The 23529-nt window shown below is 41.8% G+C and overlaps 1 protein-coding gene across 3 annotated transcripts; it reads left to right on the top strand.

Moving 5' to 3' along the window:
* Positions 1-5849: 5849 nt before the first annotated feature.
* ZNF331 (zinc finger protein 331) lies at positions 5850-23324 on the top strand. Of its 3 annotated transcripts, XM_060085276.1 has the most exons (5): positions 5850-6007; positions 7046-7111; positions 13847-13931; positions 15558-15684; positions 18550-23324. In XM_060085276.1, the coding sequence occupies exons 3-5, from the start codon at positions 13923-13925 to the stop codon at positions 19878-19880; spliced, it is 1467 nt and encodes a 488-aa protein (XP_059941259.1). In that variant the 5' UTR covers positions 5850-6007; positions 7046-7111; positions 13847-13922; the 3' UTR covers positions 19881-23324. The 3 variants fall into 3 exon arrangements, with proteins under 3 accessions (XP_059941259.1, XP_059941260.1, XP_059941261.1); XM_060085277.1 differs by lacking the exons at positions 5850-6007; positions 7046-7111 and adding an exon at positions 10951-11008; XM_060085278.1 differs by lacking the exons at positions 5850-6007; positions 7046-7111; positions 13847-13931 and having other exon boundaries at positions 15635-15684; positions 18624-23324.
* Positions 23325-23529: the final 205 nt, after the last annotated feature.

Here is a 23529-nt window from a genome sequence, read left to right as displayed (position 1 = left end):
CTTTATTGGAGTATAATTGCTTTACAATGGTGGGTTAGTTTCTGCTTTATAACAAAGTGAATCAGTTACACATATACACATGTTCCCATATCTCTTCCCTCTTGCATCTCCCTCCCTCCCACACTCCCCATCCTACCCCTCTAGGTGGTCACAAAGCACTGAGTTCATCTCCCTGTGTAGATGTAGCTTTTTGATGAATACATCTGAAGTCAGTATATAAGTATAGTGAGGTATCAGAGTACACCAAGAAGACAGTAACTACACACAAATACCAACAAGATGCATTTCTGTTTAGTTTCAAGCACTCTACTGGCTAATTGCAGCTCAGCCAATAAACTTGCAATATTTTTGAATCACCCAAAACTCTACATCAATGTTGGTAACTCACTGATCTTTACTCCTTCCACCAGTAAGAAAACAAACAATAATTAAGGACATTTAGACTGCTTGTTTCATCCTTACCTTTTATAATCAGCTGTATTAACATATAGAACAATAGAAGGCACATACTCCCGCCTCACACACTGTTTGGACTAGAGAATTTGCTACTTTTCACTGGGACTATTCTCCTAGTCCTCCACCAGCTCTATGAAGAGGCCTTATTTACTCTGTTTAAGGAAGTCACGTCTCTAGCTGCCCACCTCCACCATAAACCCCCAGAGGGCATAACCGTGTCTTCTATCCCCACAGTCTGTGTATCAGTGCCTCATGACAAGGAGCTCCATAAATATTCTTCACGTTGAACTGAACAAGGTGTGAGCAAACAGGAAGGGCCCTGGTGGCTATTGGAAGGGGAGTCTTCCACTGGTTCATTTAAAGGGGAAATATTACCTATTGCTGCAGGTGATAATTAGGGTTTATTAGAGTGAAGAGAGAGAGAAAAGAGAAGAAACATTACCCCCTCTAATTTGCATTTTTTGTAAATCTTGGAGAAAATGGATAAAAAGAAAAAAGAAAGTCATGTCTCTTTGGGTATCCCATTATCACCAAAGAAAAGAAATTTGGAGAATCTGGAAAGAAATTTGAGGTGTCTTTGATTTTACCATATTTGCAAAGACAACATGTTAGCCTGATAATGTCATGGGTTTGGGCAAAAATAAATAAAATTTAAATGCCTTAATATAAGACAAAATACTTTATCTTTCATGACATAACAGGCAGCTAGAGTTTCATGATTATCTATGTTCACCTTGTTCACCCTGAATTCCACAGGGTGATGCAAAGAGATCCAGGTGGATGCTGCGCATGGGAGAGGTTTGGATCACAGCCGAGGATTCCTTAGTTCAAGATACCCCAATCTCTTAAAATGAGTTGCAAGCAATCCTGCCCAATATTTGATCAGAGGGAGTCATTATCTTTATTATATTAGTTAGGCAATTATTCTGCCCTGTGCCCCAGTGAGAGACACTACTTACATCTTCCAATTCAGTGTGGTCAAAAATTCTTGAACAGAGGATGTAAGCAGACATTGTTTCTGTCAAGGACCTGAAACTTACTACAGATGAGGAAAAGCAAAGCCTGGTATTATCCCTTTGGACAGAATGTTTAATCCAAGTAGTCTAGTGCCTTTGCTTCTTTTTTAATATGTATATATAAAATATTAGACACTTGATTCTGCAAAGATTTACATGCTAGGGAGCGCCTGTTGCTTTGAACCAAGGACATAATGAATATAACTTTCCTTACCTGTGTATCTAATAACATGAGACCTACCTGTTACAGGTGTCCAGTTGGCCATACATACTAACAGAGGTACATAGAAGAAAGAACAGCAAATTACTAAATGTCCCAGAAGGTGACAAAAACCGTACTTCTTGACAAGTTTATTTAATCCAGTGTGGTAGGAAAGGCACAGCTCAATAAATGTATCATTTAAATTTAGAAAAAAAGAAAAGAAAAGAAAATCAATAAGGCAACAATGGCCTTAAATGACAAAATACACCAGTTGGACTTAGTAGATATATTACAGGACATTACATCCAAAAACAGCAGAATATACATTATTTTCAAGTATATATGAAACGTTCTCCAGAACAGATCACATGCTAAGCCACAGAAAATATAGGTCAATATCTATAATGAATATAGATGCAAAAATCCTCAACAAAATATTAGCAAACTCGAATCCAACAATATATTGAAAGGATCATACACCAAAACCCAGTTGAATTTCTTCCAGGGTCACGAGGATGGTTCAACTGTCACTATTTGCAGATGACATGATACTTTATATAGAAAACCCTAAAGTCTCTACCCACACTTAGAACTAATAAATGAATTCAGCAAGTTGCAGGATACAAGATTAATATGCAGAAATCTATTGCTTTTCTATACACTAATAATGAACTATCAGAAAGCTAAAGTAAAAAAAATCCCATTTAAAATCACAACAAAAAGAATAAAATATCTAGGAATAAACTTAACCAAGGAAGTGAAAGACCTACATTCTAAAAACTATAAAACACTAGTGAAGGAAATTGAAAATGATACAAAGAAATGGAAAGATATCCAGTATTCATGGATTGGAAGAATACTGTTAAAATAGCCATACAACCTAAAGCAATCTACAAATTTACAATCTACAAAACTACTGAGCCTGCACTCTAGAGCCCACAAGCCACAACTACTGAGCTCACGTGCCACAACTACTGAAGCCCATGAGCCTAGAGCCCGTGCTCTGCAAAAAGAGAAGCCACCACAATGAGCACACACACTGCAATGAAAAGTAGCCTCTGCTCACCACAACTAGAGAAAGCCCGCGCATGGCAACGAAGACCCAATGCAGCCAAAAAAAAAAAAAAAAACAGTATGATACTGGCACAAAAACAGACACATAGATAAATGGAATAGAATAGACAGCCCAGAAACAATCCCATGCATATATGGTCAATTAACCTATGACACAGGAGGCAACAATATACAATAGGGAAAAGACAGTCTCTTCAATAAGTGGTATTAGGAAAACTGGACATCTATATATGTAAAAGAATGAAATTAGAACATTTGATCACACCATATACAAAAATAAACTCAAAATGGATTAAAGACCTAAATGTAAGACCAGAAACCGTAAAACTCCTGGAATAAAACATAGAACACTCTTTGACATAAGTTGTAGCAATATTTTTGGGGGGTCTGTCTCTTCCAGCAAAGGAAAGAAAAACAAAAATAAAGAAATGAGACCTAATTAAACTTAAAAGCTTTGCACAGCAAAGGAAAACATCAACAGAATGAAAAGACAACCTACTGAATGGGACAAAATATTTGCAAATGATATGTCTGAAAAGGGGTTAATATCCAAAATATATTAACAGCTCATACAACTCAATATCAAAAACAAGAACTCAATTAAAAAATGGGCAGAAGACCTGAATAGACATTTTTCCAAAGAAGACCTACAGATGGCCAAAAGGCACATGAAAAGATGCTCAACATTGCCAATCATCAGGGAAATGCAAATCAAAACTACAGTGAGATATCACCTTACACCTGTCAGAATGACTATGGTCAAAAAGACCACAAACAGCAAATGTTGCCAAGGTATGGGGAACAGGGAACTCTAGTACACAGCTGATGTGAATGTAAACTGATGTATGTAGCCATTATGGAAAACAGTATGGAGGTTCCCCAGAAAACTAAAAATAGAACTACCCTATGATCCAGCAATTCCACTCCTGGGTATATATCTAAAGAAAACAAAAACACTAATTCAAAAAGATACATGCACCCCAATATTCATAGCAGCATGATTTACAACAGCCAAGATATGGAAGCAACTCTATGTGTCTATCCACGGATAAATGGATAAACAAGATGTGGTTTATATATTCAATGGAATATTACTCAGCCATAAAAAAAGATGAAATTTTAGCTTTTTGCAACAACATGGATAGACCTGGATGGTATTATGCTTAGTGAAATAAGTCAAACAGAGAAAGACAAACACTGTATGCTATCACTTACATGTGGAATCTAAATAAGAAAACAAATGAATAAATATAACAAAATGGAAACAGACACATATAGAAAGAACAAACTAGCGGTTATCAGTGGGAGGAGTACTGGGGCAGGGGCAAGATAAGGGTTGTGGATTAAGAGGTACAAACTGCCATGTTTAAAACATATAAGATACAAAGATATATTGTACAGCACAGGGAATATAGCCAATATTTTAATAACTTTAAATGGAGTATAATCTATAAAAATATTATATCACTATGTTGTACATCTGAAATTAATATAATATGTAAATCAACTAGAATAAAAAATAGAGAAAAGATTAGAATAATCTAGGGAAATGTTATCCCTACACAAAAATGCATAAACAATTGAGAGTATTGGTTTATGTTAAATGTCTCTGTGTTTCACTTGGTCCCATTAGAAGACCAATAAAACCTGTTTGAAAAACAACAACAACAAAAATAACCTGGGCCTCCCTGGTGGCGCAGTGGTTAAGAGTCCGCCTGCCGATGCAGGGGATACGGGTTCGTGCCCCGGTCTGGGAGGATCCCATATGCCGCGGAGCGGCTGGGCCCGTGAGCCATGGCCGCTGGGCCTGCGCATCCGGAGCCTGTGCTCCGCAACGGGAGAGGCCACAACAGTGAGAGGCCCACATACCGCAAAAAGAAAAAAAAAAATAAATAAATAACTTATGGGAGGCAGGTAAACCCCCAGCACAGAAACTGAGCTCTTTCATAGTAGAGGTGTTAATAACATGGGATGAGATCTTAGCACAAAATTCGTAGGCACCTTAGAAAGTAAATATGAGTATTACTGACTCACAGCAAATAGACCTAAATTAAACTAATACATAAACAGTATAAAACAGCATGATATACAAAAAGAGAACACTTACTGAAAGATTTCATGGCCTTCCTTATTGCAAGCAATGCCTGTATCATAATTGATGGAAACCAGGTATATCAGCCTAAAATATGCCTCTTTGACATAAAAATTATTTTGAGCTGAAGGCAATTAAGAAGCGGTAAACAGGGCTTCCCTGGTGGCGCAGTGGTTGAGAGTCCGCCTGCCGATGCAGGGGACACGGGTTCGTGCCCCGATCCCGGAAGATCCCACATGCCACGGAGCGGCTGGGCCCGTGAGCCATGGCCACTGAGCCTGCGCGTCCGGAGCCTGTGATCCGCAACGGGAGGGGCCACAACAGTGAGAGGCCCGCGTACCGCAAAAAAAAAAAAAAAAAAAGAAGAAGAAGAAGAAGCGGTAAACATACAGAAAGATCCCCCTTCTCTGTCCAAAGGCAGGAAATAAATTCTTCTTTTAATGGAGATAGGCTCTTACCAGTCCACAGATGGCGCCAGAGGAATCTGCAAACAAACCTCATTAAATGTAGATAAGGATTACCAGGCCCTAATTGGACTATCACTAGCCCATTGCACTGTCAGTACTTCACAAATTTATCCTTTCTTTGTCTAAAAGGTATAAAAGCTTCCTGCTCTGGTTTATTCTTCAGGGCTTCATTCTCTTCTGAAAGCTCTCACGTACATGTAAAAATTTAATAAAATTTGTATGCTTTTCTCCCGTTAAAATAATAATAATAATAATAATTTTAAAAAGAAAAGAAATCTGAACGGCTGGTAGGTCTCCCAGCATTTACAAATTCTGCGACTCTGAAATACGCTCCCTCCCACGTCACAGCTCCTCTAGAGGCAGGGAGAGAAGCCTTCCGAAGGCCTGTGTATTACCTGAGATGCGAACTACATTTCCCAGAAGTCTCTGAGGCACAGCTCTATTAGTGCCGTTGTGGAGTTGCATGCTGGGAAAGAGAGGCCGTGCGTTTTCATCTCCGCCGATTCCCGGGTTTCTGGACTACGCTTCCCAGAGGGCTCTGGGGCACGGCCCTATTAGCAGCTCGGGGAGTTGCATCTGGGAGATGTGCTTTCTGCGAGAAGGATTTTTATTCAAGCTCTAGTTTCCCGGTGACCCTGTCCGGAGTTAACCTCAACGCCGGCGCTCCCTCCCGACGCCGTCGGTTGTTGGGCCCCAAGCGGTGAGTAATTAGCATCCCAGGAGGAAAACAGAGCGGAATACGGCGAGCGATGGCGATGAGGGAGAAGGAGAAGAGGCCCGAAACGGAGCCTTGGCCTCTGGCTTCGGGAGCGCTGCGGAGGAAGTGCGATCGTGTGTGTGTGTGTGTGTCCCTGCGTGTGTGATCAGGGGCTCGGCCATGTCTACAGACTGAGATGTGCGCGTGGGCGTCGGTGAGGGAGACAGGCCCGGTCCCTGTGGTTGTGACGCACTTGCGCGTGAGTGTGTGTAGGGGGAGACGAGACGCGGCCCCCTCCCGGTTTGTGTGCGTCCCGTACGTGTGAGCATCTGTAGCGGTGACGCGGCCGGGCTGTGCCTCCTCCACTGTGCTCTGTGTGAGTTACATGCGTGTGGGCTGTGCGGGGGTGGCGGGGCCCAGATGTGTCCCCGAGGCTATGAGATGTGCCGTTGCGTTTCTGTGGGGTTGGCGCAGCCGTGTACCATGTCTCTGGCGTGGGCGTCAGCCGGTGTGACAGAGCCGAGCTGTATGCGATTGTTCAGCTGTGACAGGTGCAGGACTGTGCTTGGGTGTGTGGCCCCGGATTGAGTGTGTAGCTCTGATGTCTCTGCTGCTTCCTCTCCCTTCACGTTCCAACCATGCGGGTACTTGTTTGGGCACAGTGGCCCCAAAGGAAAGTCAGAGCCTGAATGCTGTAGTGAAAATGACAAGAATGGCACAGACATGGTCATGAGATGGCAGATTTAGAGCTAGAGGTGCTCTCCATCTAAAATTCAGGCTACCTGAATGACACAATGGAAGGGCCTCCGGAATAAGATTCTTTTTTGGAAAGGAGAGGTCCCTGACCTAGGAGGTGGGGGTACCCCAATTACTAGAGTCTAGTTCCAAGAATCTCTGAAATACTCAGATGTGGGTGCCCTCTTATTTCTGATTGGTTTTAGATAAGACATGGGAACAGGTGTGGCCTCGGAGGGCATTTTCGGATGTAGTCTGTGCTCCAGAAAAGTCCTAATGTCTCACTCTGACCTCTCTTTCCTCCAGGCCAGCTGTCCCCCAGAAAAAGCATCCCAAGGAGAAAGAATCATCATCACACATCTTGATATCAAGGTTCAGATGAGTTACCTTCTTGTTCAGTAAATGATTTGTGTTTATAGCACTTAAGAATATTTGCTTTCCTTGCCCCGAAATGTCCTCTTTAATAGTGACTTGACCCAGTAATTTCTTCCCAAGAGGTGTGACAAGAGTCGTGAATGTGTATTCCCCATTGACCAACCCTCTCCAATGAGTACTCACATATTCAATAAGCAAATTGTTCACATCCTCCTGTGTCGTCTTCTAAGACTCCGCTAGGATCGAAGAATACTACTGGGAGGTTAATGTTAGCACTTTTAGTGTGTGATTTGGTAAGGGGGATATTAAATTTTTAGGTGGAATCAAAGGCTAGCTATCTTTGGTCTTTTCCACAGGGCTGACTTTCAGAGCACAGCAAGAAAGGAGAAGGTTTGATTGTTTTAGTCAGTTAATGACTAAGTTATCAGCTTTGTGAGGCTTTTAAGAGTGGGGTTTGAGCAAAGGTCTTTGTCATCAAAGGCAAGGATAGTTTTTTTTCAGTAATCAATAAATAGAAATTTGTTGTATTAGCCAGGTCTTATTTGAGGTCTGACAGTTTCAATATGTTTCGGTTATATCTTTGTATGAACTGTGAGAAGCAGTATGGTTTGATGCTGATTACGAGTTTTGGATCCAGAGCAGGGTTTGGCAAACTTTTTCTCTAAAGGGTCACATATTAAATATTTCATGCTTTGTGGGCTACATATGGTTGCATATTGTTCTTCTTTAATAGATTTTATTTTTTAGAATGGTCTTAAAGAAAAATTGCAAAGATAATACAGAGAATTCCCAGGTACCCTGCACCCAGTTTCTTCTATTATTAACAACTCAATTCTGAACCATTATCATTAACTGATGTCTTTGCTTTATTCACATTTCCTTACTTTTTACATAATAGTTTTCATCTGTTCCAGGATCCCATCCAGGACACCACATTACATTTCGTTGTCATGTTTCCTTAAGGTCCTCTTGGCTGTGCCCATTTCTGACTTCCATTGTTTCTGATGACTGTGACATTTTTAAGTGGTACTGGTCAGGTATTTTGTAGGATGCCTCTCTATTGGAATGTGATGTTTTCCTCATGATTAGACTCGGTTTATGGGTTTTGGGGTGGAAGATCACAGCAGTAAATTAACACTTTCATCACATCGTAGCAAGAAGACATACTATCAACGAGATTTATGATTGGTGAGGTTGAAATTGATCATCTGGCTTAGGCAGTGTTTGTCAGTTTCCTCCACTGTAAAGTTATTCCTTTTTTTCAAAGACTGTGTCACCCTGAGTGACAGCTGCATATTTCAAAACCCCAAGTACTAGAACCTAGTCACTCCGCCTCTGTTTCTGTCCTCACTTCTCTCTCTCCTCTTTCATCCCCCTTACTTACTTTTGAGGACCCTCGTGATTACACTGGGCCCACCTGGCATAATTCAGGATAGTCTCCCTATTTTAAGGTCAGATGATTCGGGACTTTAAGTCCCTCTGCAATCTAACTCCCTTTTGCTGTGTAATGTAACATATTCACAGGTTCCAGGATTAGGACATGGACATCTTTGGGAGACTGTTCTTTTGCCTACCACAGACCTATCTATTCAAAGTTCACTTAATGGCTGCAACATACCTGCCCCCTCATAACTGTAGTCCTTTTCTTTGTTAATTTTTTTTTAATTTGGGACTATCTTAAGGTATATTTCTTATAATGGGATTAATGCAGGCCTGCTGAAAAAAATGTTAATCCTCTAAAGCACTTATAAAGAAGAAACAGAAGACTACCCATTACTGTACCTTCCAGGGATAATTACTGTTGATATTTTGGTAGGTATGTTTCCAGTCCTCCCCTCCCCCTCTAAGCATATGTGTGTGTTTTCTTTCTGGAACACTGAATCCTGCTAATTGGTCTGTAAGTGAGCCCAAGACTTTCCAAATCGTAGTTTGTAAAAGGAATCCACCTCAGCTAAGGGTCACATTCTACCTTTGTGCATGAGGAGAGGGGAGAGGTGTGCCCAGTGATCCCGTTCTTGCTTTGAAAAGAATCTCTCACATATTTACACCTTAAAGGATTAGAGAGGCACCATTTGAAACTAATCCCATGGCAACAAATTATCAAGAAAGACAGACTTTCAAAATTAGATTTTCTAGGAGTTGAGTATTGCTTTCACAGAACATGACAGTGATCACTGATACATAATAAATATGGCCTGCACAAGTAACATTTCCATGGGCAGATATGTGAAAAAGAGATGACAGGTTTAAAATGTTCACCTGAATCTCCCATGTCACATAGAAGACAAGATTCAACCACTTACTAATGTTCTCAGTTTGGCATCTTCTCAGTTTAGATTCTTTGAGCTGGAACTGGGTACAGAAATCATGTCTGTCCCTCTCTTTGCTGGTGGCAAGGGAACATTTCCTCATTATCTGTCTTAGAATCTTTTTTTGCTTATGTTGTTAATTGGAAAGACTTTCATTTTTAAGAGGATCTTGAAAGTTTTTAGTTAGCATTGATTATATAAACAGCAGTTTTGAGAAATACATATTTTAGCATAAGAAAAACGGGAAACAGCAGGCTTGAGTTTGTTTTATAAAAACGAATTAAGGGATGTGTTATGTTATTGATCTTAAACCATAACAGCTAACTTGTATTAAATAATTGTTACATGTTTTTGTGTTTTATGTAGATTATCTTCTTAGTAGTTGAGAAAGTCATACCTGGTAGGTACGATTTTTATCCCAGTCTTACCTGTCAGAAAATAGATACTGTAAAGTTAGTAACTGTCAGAGCAAAGATCCATATCCTAAAAGTCAGACCACAGAGCCTTGTTCTCAAATTCATGAAGACCTCTTGTCCCAAATCACCAGTACCTTTTTAAACATACCTTCTCCACTGGGTAATTCATCTTAAATTTTTTTCTCAATTAATGCAAGTCAATATCATTATTGGTAAATGTATAGTATGCCATTGTAACAGACTGCAATCGATTTAATCTATCCTCTACTGGGAGATATTTATATTTCTACTTTTTTCATTTGTTAAAATGATCCTCTGGAAAATCTGAATAAAACTGATGGATTGTATCGATGTCAAGGTCCCGGCTGTGTATTGTATATTGTACTATAGGTTTGCAGTGTATTGCCCTTGGGGTAAACTGGATAAAGGAACACAGGATCCCTCTGTGTAATTGCTTCCATCTGCATGTTGAATGTACAGTTATCTCAATTTAAAAAAAAACTATCCAATAAAAAAAATTCTCTGGGGTCTTCCCTGGTGGTCCAGTGATTAAGACTCCGTGCTTCTACTGCAGGGGGCTCAGGTTCGATCCCTGGTCGGGGAACTAAGTTCCCACATGCTGCACCGTGCGGCCAAAAAAAAAAAAAAAAATTCTCTGAACATTCTTGTGCATATATTTGTGTACTAGTATAGCTATTTCCTTGGGATAAATTCCAAAAAGTGGAATTTTTGAGTCAAAGTCATACTTCTGTTAAGCGCCTACAATAGTACTTAGAATGACAGATGACTAAAAGGCATTGTTACCTGTACATTACTTGTAGTCCAGCAAGGAAGGGAAACTGAATAGAGAAGTACAAGACGGCCTGTGGCCAAGGCCTGTGGAGAATTCCAGGTGATGTGGCCTGAGAAGTGCCGGGAAGGGGGTATCATTCTCACTATAGCTGCTGATGTCAGGTCACGACCAAGTAATTCTGAATGCACAGTAGAGATATCTACGTAGAGATAAATGAAATTTATTTTCTAAGTTTTATGCCTTACATACTTTTTTCTAATAGTGTTGGATGCAAAGTGAAGACTAGCGGGGTCAGGTGATTTAGCAGTTATCTACAGGACACTGGCTGAAAGGACAAGTTCAAAAGCAAAATTCACCCTTGCATCAAGACATAAAAGTAAGCAGTGTCAAGATAACTGTCAGTATCTACAGGCCATCACTTGGCATTGTAGTCATTTTTTTCCCGTCAGTACTCCAGCACATGTGGGCATATTTAGACATCAAAGAGTTGGTTTAGGTATTAGGTAGTGAAAGGAAACTAAGAGAAGTTATTCAGTAAAATAATCCAAAGATAATATATTCTGAGCCTTTTCGGCAAGTTCCAGAGGAGTCTGTTTAAAAAAGAGAGTGGAACTTTATCCCTTGAGAATCTAACTCTCTTAATAACTTTAAAATAAATAAATGCACACACATTTATATACGTTAAGCCAATGCATGACTGTTGTTAAAACACTTAACAAGGTATACTTAAAAAGAAGAAAATCAAGGTCAAAGGGTGTGTCAGGGTCACCAAGACCACCACCAGGCTCAGTGATTCTCTAGATAATGATTCAATATATCATTCTCCTCATGGCTAAGATTTGTTAGTGAAAGGATATACAGCAAAATCAGCAAAGGGAAAGACACCTAGGCAACATCGGAGGAAAGCAGACCCAAGCTTCCGAGAGTCCTCTCCCGGTGCGGTCACACAGGACATGCTTAATTCCTCTAGCAACGAGTTATAGCTACACATATGCAGTGTTGTCTACCAGAGCAGCTCGCCTGAGCCCAGGAGTCCAGGGTTTTTATGGGGGAGTCTGTCACATAGGCACCCTCTGCCCAGCACACACCCAGATTCCAGGCTCTCGGAGGAAGGTTCGTGTTCACTGTAAACCACATGGCTTGTACAAAAGCAATTTAAGAACAGTGAGCCACTTACCAGTCAGGGAATGGTTGGAACACACTGGAAAGCCAGCCAAGGGCCCAGTCTTGCAAGCAGGCCTAAGATTAGCGGTTTCAGAGCCACTCTGTGGCTCTTTTCTGCACATGGGATGTATCTTTCTAGGCTTTTTCTATTTCTCTATTTCTGTGTTTACATCTCTTTCTGTTGCTGTCTCCTGGGTTTTTGTGTATGTGTGTGTCTCTATGTGTATTCATACATCTTGTATGTGTGTATATATCTATATAGATATAGATATCTTTATCATGTTATACATATGAGTATGTATCTATATCTATATTTAGAATTTTTACAAATGTATTATTGTAACATCTTTCCTACTGACAATATACCTAAAACATCTTTCATGTCTTTAAGTATTTCTTCCAACTTAGCATTTAATAGCCCACTAATACTTTTTTTAAACATTGTTTGGCCACACTGTGCGGCATGTGGGATCCTAGTTCCCCGACCAGGGATCAAATCTGCACCCCCTGCATGGGAAGTGTGGAGTCCCAACCACTGGGCCACCAGGGAAGTCCCCTAATACATTTTTACACTGATATTCTGCATGTACTTATGCAGCCAGCTTTCCTGGATTCAGAATGCCAGACGCTACCTGGGCAGTCCCTTCTCCACACTGTCCACCTGCCAAGTCTTGACTGACATCACACTGTCTAGAGGCCAGAAGAGCTCGAGTGTGCACGATGCAGCCTCTCCCCACCCTGGATGGTGTGCCCAAAGAGAGCAGGATGTGCCCAGAGTGAGACTGAGCTCCCTAAACACACCCAGTCTCAGTCCAGGTCACCGTCCCTCTGTCCAGAGTTAGCCAACTTCAGACAGTGAGGTTTGAGGGTGCAGTCTCCACACCAGACCCCCCTCAGTTCTCACACCAACTGCAAGTTCAGGAGTTTCCCAAAACCACCCTCAGGTTTCATAATTCAGGACTAGAAGGAAGAACTCACTGAGAGCTGTTGTACTCCCAGATACAGTTAATGACAGGGAAAGAATAAAGGTTAACATCAGACAAGGAAACAGGTGCACAAGGTGAGGTCCAGGAGGGTTCCTGTCCTGGGTCTTCCAGTGTCTTCTGCCTGTGAAGTCAGAACCTGTTATTCTGCCGACATCAATGTGTGACAGTATGCTCAGGGTATTACCAACCAGGGAAGCATACCTGAGCTTCAGTGTCCAGAGTTTTCATCTGGGGCTTCAACATGTGGGCAAGATTGATTGATCATGTAGGCATGATGATTGATTGATTTGTTGTCCGGATGTTCATCTCAGTCTCCAAGTCAACTGACAGCCCATGACCCAGAGTTCCCCCAACCCCACCCATCACCTGGTTGGTCTTTCTGGTGTGGCCGGCTTCCACCATGAGATGCAGTGCAGCCTGCCCCTACCCAAAACAAAGACATTCCTGTCAGGTATGACGTAGGTTACCTCTCAGAAGCTGAGGGCAAAGGCCACACCTCTCTTTGGTCAAGGCCAAATTCTTTTTTTTTTTTTTTTTTTTTTGCGGTACGCGGGCCTCTCACTGTTGTGGCCTCTCCCGTTGAGGAGCACAGGCTCCGGACGCGCAGGCTCAGCAGCCATGGCTTACGGGCCCAGCCGCTCCACGGCATGTGGGATCCTCCCGGACCAGGGCACAAACCTGCGTCCCCTGCATCGGCAGGCGGACTCTCAACCACTGCGCCACCAGGGAAGCCCCAAGGCCAAATTCTTAATCCATATTCCCCCAACAGGGAGCTGGCCAGGAATCCTCCCACTGAAATGTCTGGATCTGACTTCAAGACAAAAAATAAAAGTTCCTCTGTCCTGTCTGTGCAGCTGGGTTTCCTGGGGTTTCAGGGAAAACTTGTTTTGTTTTTTTCCAGAATCCTTTTAATCTTCTCCAGACGTGTTGTGTTTATGTGGGGGGCCTTGTGGGGGAAGAAGATGAGCGTTCTTTGGAAGAAAAGAAGGAGGAGTGAAAAGGTTGTATTAAGTCATTTGGGGACCAAGGTGCACTTATTTTAATGCCTCTTTTTCCTTGTCTAGATCTGGCTTCTCTGGATTTTGTGTCTTCAGTAAAGGAGACCCCAAGAGGACCGATCAGTTCTTGAATTCTAAAACCATGGCCCACGTAAGTATGTTTTTCTCTTTCCTTCTTGAATTGTGATATTTAGCTCCTGTGGAGACCTCTTTGAAATACCATGAAGCCTCCTGCCCAAGGGAGTCCCATCCAAGTACCTACTTCCCAGCTCTTCCTGTTCCGGTAAATAATAATGCCATATAGCCTGTTGCCCACCTCTGTGACTAATGTTCACTTAACCCTTGAGCTAGTCACTCAGTATCTCTTATGTACTCACTTTTTTGTCAAGAGTAATTGGAACAATGGAAGCAGAAACTACCTTGGGAGAAATATTTGAGTCAAGTCTACGATTTGATGAGTTGGAGACATTGGTCCCATTTGACCACACGAGAAAACTAGAATTCCTCACTCATCTCCACTGATCTTTTTCCCAGGCAGAGAAGAGAGAACGTTCATATTCTTTGGTCTCAGTCTTAGTGTGTAGTGAAAGCTCACACTTTACAAAGCTTTTAGAATTGCGTAGAGCTGTGATTAGGGCCTGTGGACTCAGAGATCATGTTCCTACCAGGGGACCCAGGAGGTAAATTTTGTTTTGCACAGACCTGTCTGTATGCTCCTGAATCATTTGATACCAGTTTCCTTTAAATCAGGAACAAAGAAAAGGCAAGGCTAGCAGATGGTGACAGGTAAGAAGGTCATTTCATACAAGAGTAATAAATGATCACATACTCTTGGAATTGGGGAAACTTTATAGACATTTTGCTCAACCTAAATGTGTAACTGTCATAATTAAATCTAATCCTTCCCTATGATGGAATAAAAAAATGCTTTTGTCATTACAAAGGTGGACTGCTTAAAAGATAACCTGGCAAAATGACGAACCCGAGACTTGAAAACATTCAAACATGCAAACCCAATTTTCTAAGATAAAAGATCTTATATTACATTTGGGAAGTAAACCCCAGGCATTTTTTTTCTTTCTCCTTAAAGAGAAAAGGATGCTGTAGGAATCCATGCTTGCTGAGAATTCATGAGACTGGCCCGTTAGCAGGCTCTGTGCTTGTGCAGCGGAGGAAAACTGGGATTGGTTTATCCATTTCCTGACAGGTTGGCATGATTAAGAATTCCCCAGGGGCTTCCCTGGTGGTGCAGTGGTTAAGAATCCGCCTGCCAAGGCAGGAGACACGGGTTCGAGCCCTGGTCTGGGAAGATCCCACATGCTCCGGAGCAACGAAGCCCGTGCGCCACAACTACTGAACCCGTGCGCCACAACTACTGAACCCGTGCGCCACAACTACTGAGCCCGTGCGCCTAGAGCCCGTGCTCTGCAGCAAGAGAAGCCACTGCAATAAGAAGCCTGTGCACCACAACGAAGAGTAGCCCCCACTTGCCGCAACCAGAGGAAAGCCTGCACGCAGCAACAAAGACCCAACACAGCCAAAAATAAAATTTAAAAAAAAAAAAAAAAAAAAAGAATTCCCCAGGGTGTAGGTGGTTTCCCCTGCAGCAGGAGGGGCTTCAGCCACAGTCTTGTCCTCACTGGCCCCTCCCCATATCACAGGCTTTTAATCTACTCGCTGTATCCACCCCTGCACGGAGCGTAGCCCTTCCTCCCCGCTCCTCCATCTGGAAACTGTGCTTTCATTTCATCAGGGACGTGTGGGTTTGCGTTTCCAGGGTTTGGTGACATTCTCCGATGTAGCCATAGACTTCTCTCAGGAGGAGTGGGCATGTCTGGACTCTACGCAGAGAGACCTGTACTGGGACGTGATGTTGGAGAACTACAGTAACTTGGTCTCGCTGGGTAAGTTGCCTGCCTCAGATAATCTGGACTCTGCTCTCTGCACAGTCAGCCCTCTCCTTTCAGGACCACCTTTCAAGATACTAGTTGAATTTCTTTCTTCCTGCACCCAAGGGATGTTTTGAGCTTTGTCCAGTTGGAAATGGGCGTTATGTATGCCCCTTCACCTCCTCATCCAGCAGTGATCTTCCCACCTCTGTCTGGCCCCTCCTATAATCACCTCTCTTCCTTACTGGCCAAAGGACTGATTAGAGTTATTTAATTTATTAGAATAAATGTATGTATTTTATTTCATGACCATCTTCAAAGAAACCAAGCTTCATGCTGTGAGCCTATGTTTACACCCAAATTGCTGTCTGTGGTACTTTGAGGACCCACCTTTAGGGGAAATGGCTCTACACAGTGACTTGATTTTCTCTAGCAAACCAGACTCTATGTTTGATGTAGAGGTGGGATGAATGAACAGAATCTGTGTAAAACCACACTGAGCATATTGCATTCCCTACACACTGTACCTGAAGTGAGGTTGAAAGTTATAATCTATGAATTCTGAGTTAAATATTGGATGATAATATCTTGTAAATATGTAAGGAAATTTCTTGTTTTTCTATTAGCAAAACAACAGCCATAATATTAATGGCTAATAAATACTGTGCTTGCTCTGCACCAGAAAACATTCTGAGCCTGGTGTGTGTGTATATGTACAAATACGTTTCGTTCCATTCTCACAAGTTTATGAGCTAGGAAATTATTACGTCTAATTTGTAGATGAGTATACTGGGGCACAAAGTGACTTAATCAAGGAAGCAGAAGCAAACCTGGAACCTAAGAATTCTGGCCCCAGAATCCATACTCTCAACTGCCAGGTTCTGCTTGCCTCCAGAAGTTTAAATAAAGACCTTTTCAGGAGTTCCCTGGCGGTCCAGTGGTTAGGACTCGGCGCTTTCACTGCTGTGGGCCCGGGTTCAATCCCTGGTCGGGGACCTAAGATCCCGCAAGCCTCGACACAAGACCAAAAAATAAATAAAAATAAAAATAAATAAAAGTTTTTCATTTTTTTAAAAAATAAAGTAAATGTAAAATAGAATAGAATAGAATAGTCCTTTTCCCTACCCATCTGGTTTCCTGTTTGTCCTTCAGGCCTTTCTCTTTTCCTGAGGTCAGTTTTAGGTTGTTACACATCTAACTAAAGCTCAATCAAAAAATCTTGAGCCCACAGTTTTCTCCTAAGTTCTACATCATGTGGTATTTCTTTTTTTGAAAGCAAGGCATCTCATTTCTAAGCCAGACACAGTTGTCTTATGGAAGCAAGGGAGAGAGCTTCGATAGTTGAGGAGAAAAGACACTAAAGTGGTACAGAGGAGAGCGCCAGCCAGCCCGGCTCGGGCAAGGCCACCATTACCACAGGCGGCCCAGCTGGGCAGGGGGCAGCTGCACCCCTGAGGTGTTTGCAGAGCTCCCTACAAAGGTCTCAGGCCCAAGGCCTCTGAGGAGGAAGTCACCACCTTGAACTTTATCTTCACCCCATTCCCTTCTCAATTTGTTTCCCTTCTCATGTTTCACCCCTACTGAGTAGCAAGGGCATAGAAAACAGGACCCTGTGCCATTCGTAGTTTCTGAAAGTTGGTTGTTATCCTAGCTTCATGTGCTTTTTTCCTTTTTATCTATTTTTTGGTGATACTGCTTCCTGGGTTCTCTCTTCTTCCATCACGAAGCAATATCTGCTTATGTCTCTTTTGAAGCTGTGTTAGCAGTCACTGACACTCAGTACCTAGATTCAGTATTTCATTGGGGGTTCAAAATGGTGGTATTCTATCATTTATTCACTGTAAATAATTCCTTAAAGAGAAACTGATCCACCTGCTAATTGGTTGTGTAGTGGAACTGCTCATATTGGATAAGAAAGATGAAAACTTTGTTCTTTAAAGAAAAAAAAACTATCAGTTTTTAATAACAAAGGGCTGGTTTCCTAGCATGCTCCAAAGTTGGCCATTTAACATTTTTTAGTATCTGAATGAACTCATAAATTTCAACATGTTTGATGTTTTACAGTCCCTAGAGTTAGCATCCTTATTTTTCTGTTGTTGTTGTTGCGGTACGCAGGCCTCTCACAGCTGCAGCCTCTCCCGTTGCAGAGCACAGGCTCCGGACGTGCAGGCTCATGGGCCCAGCTGCTCCGCGGCATGTGGGATCCTCCCAGACCAGGGCACGAACCCGTGTCCCCTGCATCGGCAGGCGGACTCTCAACCACTGTGCCACCAGGGAAACCCCTAGCATCCTTATTGATGCTCAGATTTTTCTAAACATTTCCTTCTAAGTGTTTCACAATTTTTGTTATTAAATTTAATTCTACACACATCTTTTGAATGTTGGATCTTTTTATCCAGAATTACTTTTAATGATATTACTTGTGTTTTTGTGTGTACACACAACTATCCAACTGTATCTTTTTATTTTCCTACAGTAGTTCTATATTTGATTTTCTTGGTTTTCCAGGTTTGTCATCACATCTATAAATTGTACTCTTTTTCATCTTCATTTTTGAGATTTGTCCCTCTAATTTTTTTTTTTTTTTTTTTTTTGCTTAATTGTTTCAGCTGGTAGGAAATAGTAGAGCTAATAGTAAGTGCCTTTTTTGTTTGATTTTAGCAGGGATGTCTCCAGTGTTTCCTCATTAAGTATTGTGATGCTAGACGTGGAATCTAGATTTTAATAAGAGCCCTAGGTGATTCATATTTTTCCCACTGGAGAAGTTTTATTTCTGTTAGAGAAGGTTTTAGTTTGTGATAAGGTTTGTTTTTGTTTTCTTAAAAAGAAACAAAATATGTTGGGGTTTGGGGGTTTTTTTGTTCGTTTTGTTTTTTTCAGATTTGGAATCACCGTATGAGACCAAGAGTTTACCTACACAGAAGGGCACTTATGAGATAAATTTTTCCAAACAGAACTCAAATAGAAAAAGTAAATCCCTTGGCCTTGACTGGATGTGTGAAGGTGAGTTTGAAGGACCACAGGCCCCACAAGAGGGATATATCAATCAAATCAACTGTGGGAAAACGCCCACTTGCAGAGAAAATACCTCTGTCCGACCACATCAGAGACTTCATAACAGGGAAAATTCCTATGAATGTAAGGAATGTGGGAAGGCCTTTAGCCGAGGCTATCAACTTACTCAACATCAGAAAATTCACACTGGTGAGAAACCCTATGAATGTAAAGAATGTAAAAAGGCCTTCCGGTGGGGTAATCAGCTTACTCAACATCAAAAAATTCACACTGGTGAGAAACCTTATGAATGTAAGGACTGCGGGAAAGCGTTTCGGTGGGGTTCAAGCCTCGTTATTCATAAGAGAATTCATACGGGTGAGAAGCCCTATGAATGTAAAGACTGTGGGAAGGCCTTCAGACGCGGTGATGAGCTCACTCAGCATCAGAGATTTCACACTGGTGAGAAAGACTATGAATGCAAAGACTGTGGGAAGACCTTTAGCCGAGTGTATAAACTAATTCAGCATAAGAGAATCCACAGTGGTGAAAAACCCTACGAATGTAAAGACTGTGGGAAGGCCTTTATTTGTGGTTCCAGCCTTGTTCAGCATAAGAGAATTCACACCGGCGAGAAGCCCTACGAGTGCCAAGAATGTGGGAAGGCCTTTACTCGCGTCAATTATCTCACTCAGCATCAGAAAATTCACACTGGTGAGAAACCTCACGAGTGTAAGGAATGCGGGAAGGCCTTCCGTTGGGGTTCGAGTCTCGTGAAACACGAGAGAATTCATACGGGTGAGAAGCCATATAAATGTACAGAATGTGGGAAGGCCTTTAACTGTGGCTATCACCTTACTCAGCATGAGAGAATCCACACTGGTGAAACGCCTTACAAATGTAAGGAATGTGGAAAGGCCTTTATTTATGGGTCAAGCCTTGTCAAACATGAGCGAATTCATACAGGGGAGAAACCCTATGAGTGTAAGGAATGTGGGAAGGCCTTCAGTCACGGCCATCAACTTACACAGCATCAGAAAATTCATACTGGTGAGAAGCCCTCTGAGTGTAAGGAATGTGGAAAGGCATGTAAACGTGTAAGCCATCCTCCAGGACATCAGAGAATTCATGCTGCTGAGAAACCTTTTGGGTACAAAGAGCGTACAGAGGCCTCTATTCAACATTCATTTCTTCCACGACAAGAGGAAAATCCATGATAAGACTTAACGCAAGAAAGCCCTCACTGGTCCCTCTTCTGCTTATGGAATATCAGAAGTCATATGAGAGGTGAATTGGGAGAATTGGAGAAATCACTTTTTCTTATTGATCACAACAGACTCAGCGGTAGACTATTTTCTACTGGATAGATTAGTTTCCTGAATGCGTAGAAACCTTCCAATACCATTTCGTCTCTGTCGTATTTCAGATTTGTTCTAAGGTAAAACTCTGCTAATGGAGCATATGTGGGAGAGCTTTTCTCGTGGTACATACCCCTACCTGTTTCCATCACTGTCCCACCTCTTTACTCCCTGTGAGGCACTGAGAAAATTAGCTATTACTCCCTGTGCATTATCTGTGAAATGGGGATAATCACACCTACCTAATACTGCTGTTGTGGTGATTAAATGAGTTTGGTCCATGTAAGCTCCTTGAACGTGTATCTGAAATGTTGTGTAAGCTCAATAAATATTAGCTGTTGTTGTTGTTCTCATCACCATTAACGTTGCTATTAGGGAATTTTTACAAGAAGACCCCCTGCGGGTGCAGTGAGCTGAGAAAAGACTATCAAGCTTCTAGAAGAAAATACGGGGAATTCCCTGGTGGTCCAGTGGTTAAGACTCCATACTTCCACTGCAGGAGGGCACAGGTTCGATCGCTGGTTGGGGAACTGAGATCCCACAAGCCGTGCAGCACGGCCAAAAAAAAAAAAATAGAAAATTTAGGAGATTATTGTCAAAGCATTGGGGTAGGCAGCATTTCTTAGTGTACAGAAGACATTAAACAGAAAATAAAAAGTTATTAAGTTGGACTTCATCAAAAGTACAAAGTTCTGATCATCAAATGACACCATGAAGGTGGTGAAAAAGCAAGAAGACCAGGAGAAGATATTTACATAAACCTGACAAAGGATTCACAAAGAAAGGATAAAAAGAATCCTTCAAGTCAATAATAAAACAACAAATCAATTAAAAGGTGGAGGGAGACTTGCATAAGCACTTAAGAACACCAAATGGCAAATAAGTAAGAGCAGATGTGTTAAACGTCATCACTCCTCAAGGATATGCAAAGTAAAATCATCATGTGATGTCACTAGACACGCACCAGAATGGCTGACATTAAAATTGCTTATAAGCCAGTGTCTTTGTTGGATGTTCAAACATGGCCTGTTCAAGAAGGAACAGCGGCTTCCCTGGTGGCACAGTGGTTAAGAATCCTCCTGCCAATGCAGGGGACATGGGTTCAAGCCCTGGTCTGGGAAGATCCCACATGCCGCGGAGCAACTAAGCCTGTGAGCGACAACTACTGAAGCCCGCGTGCCACAACTACTGAAGCCCATGTGCCTAGAGCCCATGTTCCGCAACAAGAGAAGCCACCGCAATGAGAAGCCCACGCATCACAAAGAAGAGTAGCCTCCGCTCATCGCAACTAGAGAAAGCCTGTGTGCAGCAACGAAGACCCAACGCAGCCAAAAATAAATAAATAATAAATAAATTTATATTAAAAAAAAGAAGGAACAGAACCAGCACACTGGACCTCTCCAAATCCCGGAGGTCCCTCAACAGGGATGGGAAGGTGATACTCAAGGGAGGCAAGTGGATTTGCCCTGGGGAAGGGGCCAGGGCCTAGGATCAAGTCCTTGAGAAAGCTCAAGGAGCAGTTAGACTCTGGAGGGACCTGAGCTGTCTTAAGAGGGTCAGTCCTAGAGTGAAGAAAGTGGGTTGTCTTGGAGAAAGGACTTGAGCCCATGGTGGGGAATCTTAGCGTATGGGTGGGAGAGGACTAGAGCCCATGGGAGTGAGTTTGAAAAGCTAGGGGCGGGGCTAATGGCCATGGGAGGGCCTGGTGCATTAGGAGGGAGAGGCTTGAGCTCAGACAGGTCCTGGGAGACTGGAGAAAAGGAGAGAGTCCAGGAGGGGAGCCTCTGAGAGCTGGAGAACTTGAATGCTATCCATGAATGTGGCCTGGGAGATCTAGGGTGGGTGCTACAGCCAGTGGGAGAACTGTGGCACAGGGGATGCCAGTGTGGTTAGAGCCCAGGAGTGCCTTATGAAGGCTGACAGAGGGTTCAGAATCAGGTTGACGTAGGCCTTATGTTTGGTTTATCTCAGGGTTGGGGTTACATTTCACTTCAAGTTACTTTGTCCTTGGGTTACGTATACCTTAGTGTTAGGGTTAGGTTAAGGATTTGGATCCTCGGCAGGGAGGGAATGAGGGAACATGGAACATATTTGGGGGGAGGGATGCCAGACATATACAGACCATTCCACCAACAACAGAACATATATAGAACATTCTCCAGGATAGACCCTATGTTAGGCCACAAAATAATCTCAACAAATTGAAAAGATTAAAAGCACAGATTGAAACCTGACCATAATGTAATGAAACTAGAAATCAACAGAAGGAAAACAAGAATACTATATGGGAATTAAACCACACACTCTTAAGCAACAGATAGGTGAAAGAAGAAATCATAAGGGAAATTAGAAGATACATAGGAGTGAAAATCAAAACAAACCACAACTTACAGGATGCAGTGAAAGGCACGCTCAGAAGACAGTTTATGGCAGGAAATGCCTACACTGAAAAAGAAGAAAGATCTCAAATCAATAAACTAACTCTACATGGTAAGAAGCTAAAAAAAAGAACAAACAAAACCAAAAGCAACAGAAGGCAGAAAATAATAGGGATTAGAGTAGAGAAAAATGAAATAGAGAATTTTTTTAATGATACAAAGAATCAACAGAACCAGAAGTTGGTTCTTTGAGAAGATGAACAAAATGAGCAAACCTTTAGCGAGACTGACCAAGGGGGAAGAAAGCAATTATGCAAAGAGAAGTCAAAGATAACTAGAGATGCTTCCAGTCTCTTCTAGGTATGTGTGGCTAAAGTGAAACATCACAAAAGCAAAGAAACTTGAACTCATTGACATTGCAAATAAACAGAATAAACCTGAGTGCATTCAGTTACACCAGACCAGGGTTCACCAGAGTTTTTCTGTTGAGGGCCAAATAATATTTTAGGTTTTGCAGGCCACATATGCTCTGGACCACATGTTCCTCTTTATTTTTATTATTATTATTTTTTACAACCTTTTAAGAATAAAAACCACTCAGCCTCTAAACCAAACAAGAATCAGGGCCACAGTCAAGATTTGAGCTATGGACCAGAGTTTACCTGACTGCTGCACTAAATCAATAAGTAAGCATGGGAAAAGATTCTAGGTCACCATTATCCAGTTTGGTAACAAACAGCCACATACAATCTTGAGCACTTGAAGTGTGGCCAGGTGGTAAAGTAAGTGTAAAATACACACTGAGATTTGATGACTGTTCAGAAGTAAAAAAGGTAAAATATCTCATTAGTGAGTTTTACATTATATGTTTAAATGATAATATTTTGGATATTTTGAACTGAATAAAGTATATTATTAAAATTAACTATCTGTTTCTTTTTCCTTTTTTAATGTGATACTAGGAAAATTTTAATTATATGTGTGGATGTCATATTTGTTTCTTCTGAAATTTGGCAACATTTGTCAAAAATTTTAAATGTGCATGTCTTTGACTCAACGTTCCTACTTAAAAGAATATACTATTTTATAGCATTAATTAAAAATTTTCAGGGCCTCTCTCACCTTCTGAG

This window comes from Mesoplodon densirostris, chromosome 19, assembly GCF_025265405.1.
Source record: "Mesoplodon densirostris isolate mMesDen1 chromosome 19, mMesDen1 primary haplotype, whole genome shotgun sequence".
Taxonomy (NCBI): Eukaryota; Metazoa; Chordata; class Mammalia; order Artiodactyla; family Ziphiidae; genus Mesoplodon; species Mesoplodon densirostris.
Note: the sequence above shows the minus strand (reverse complement) of the source record. Positions and strands in the feature narration are given on the sequence as shown.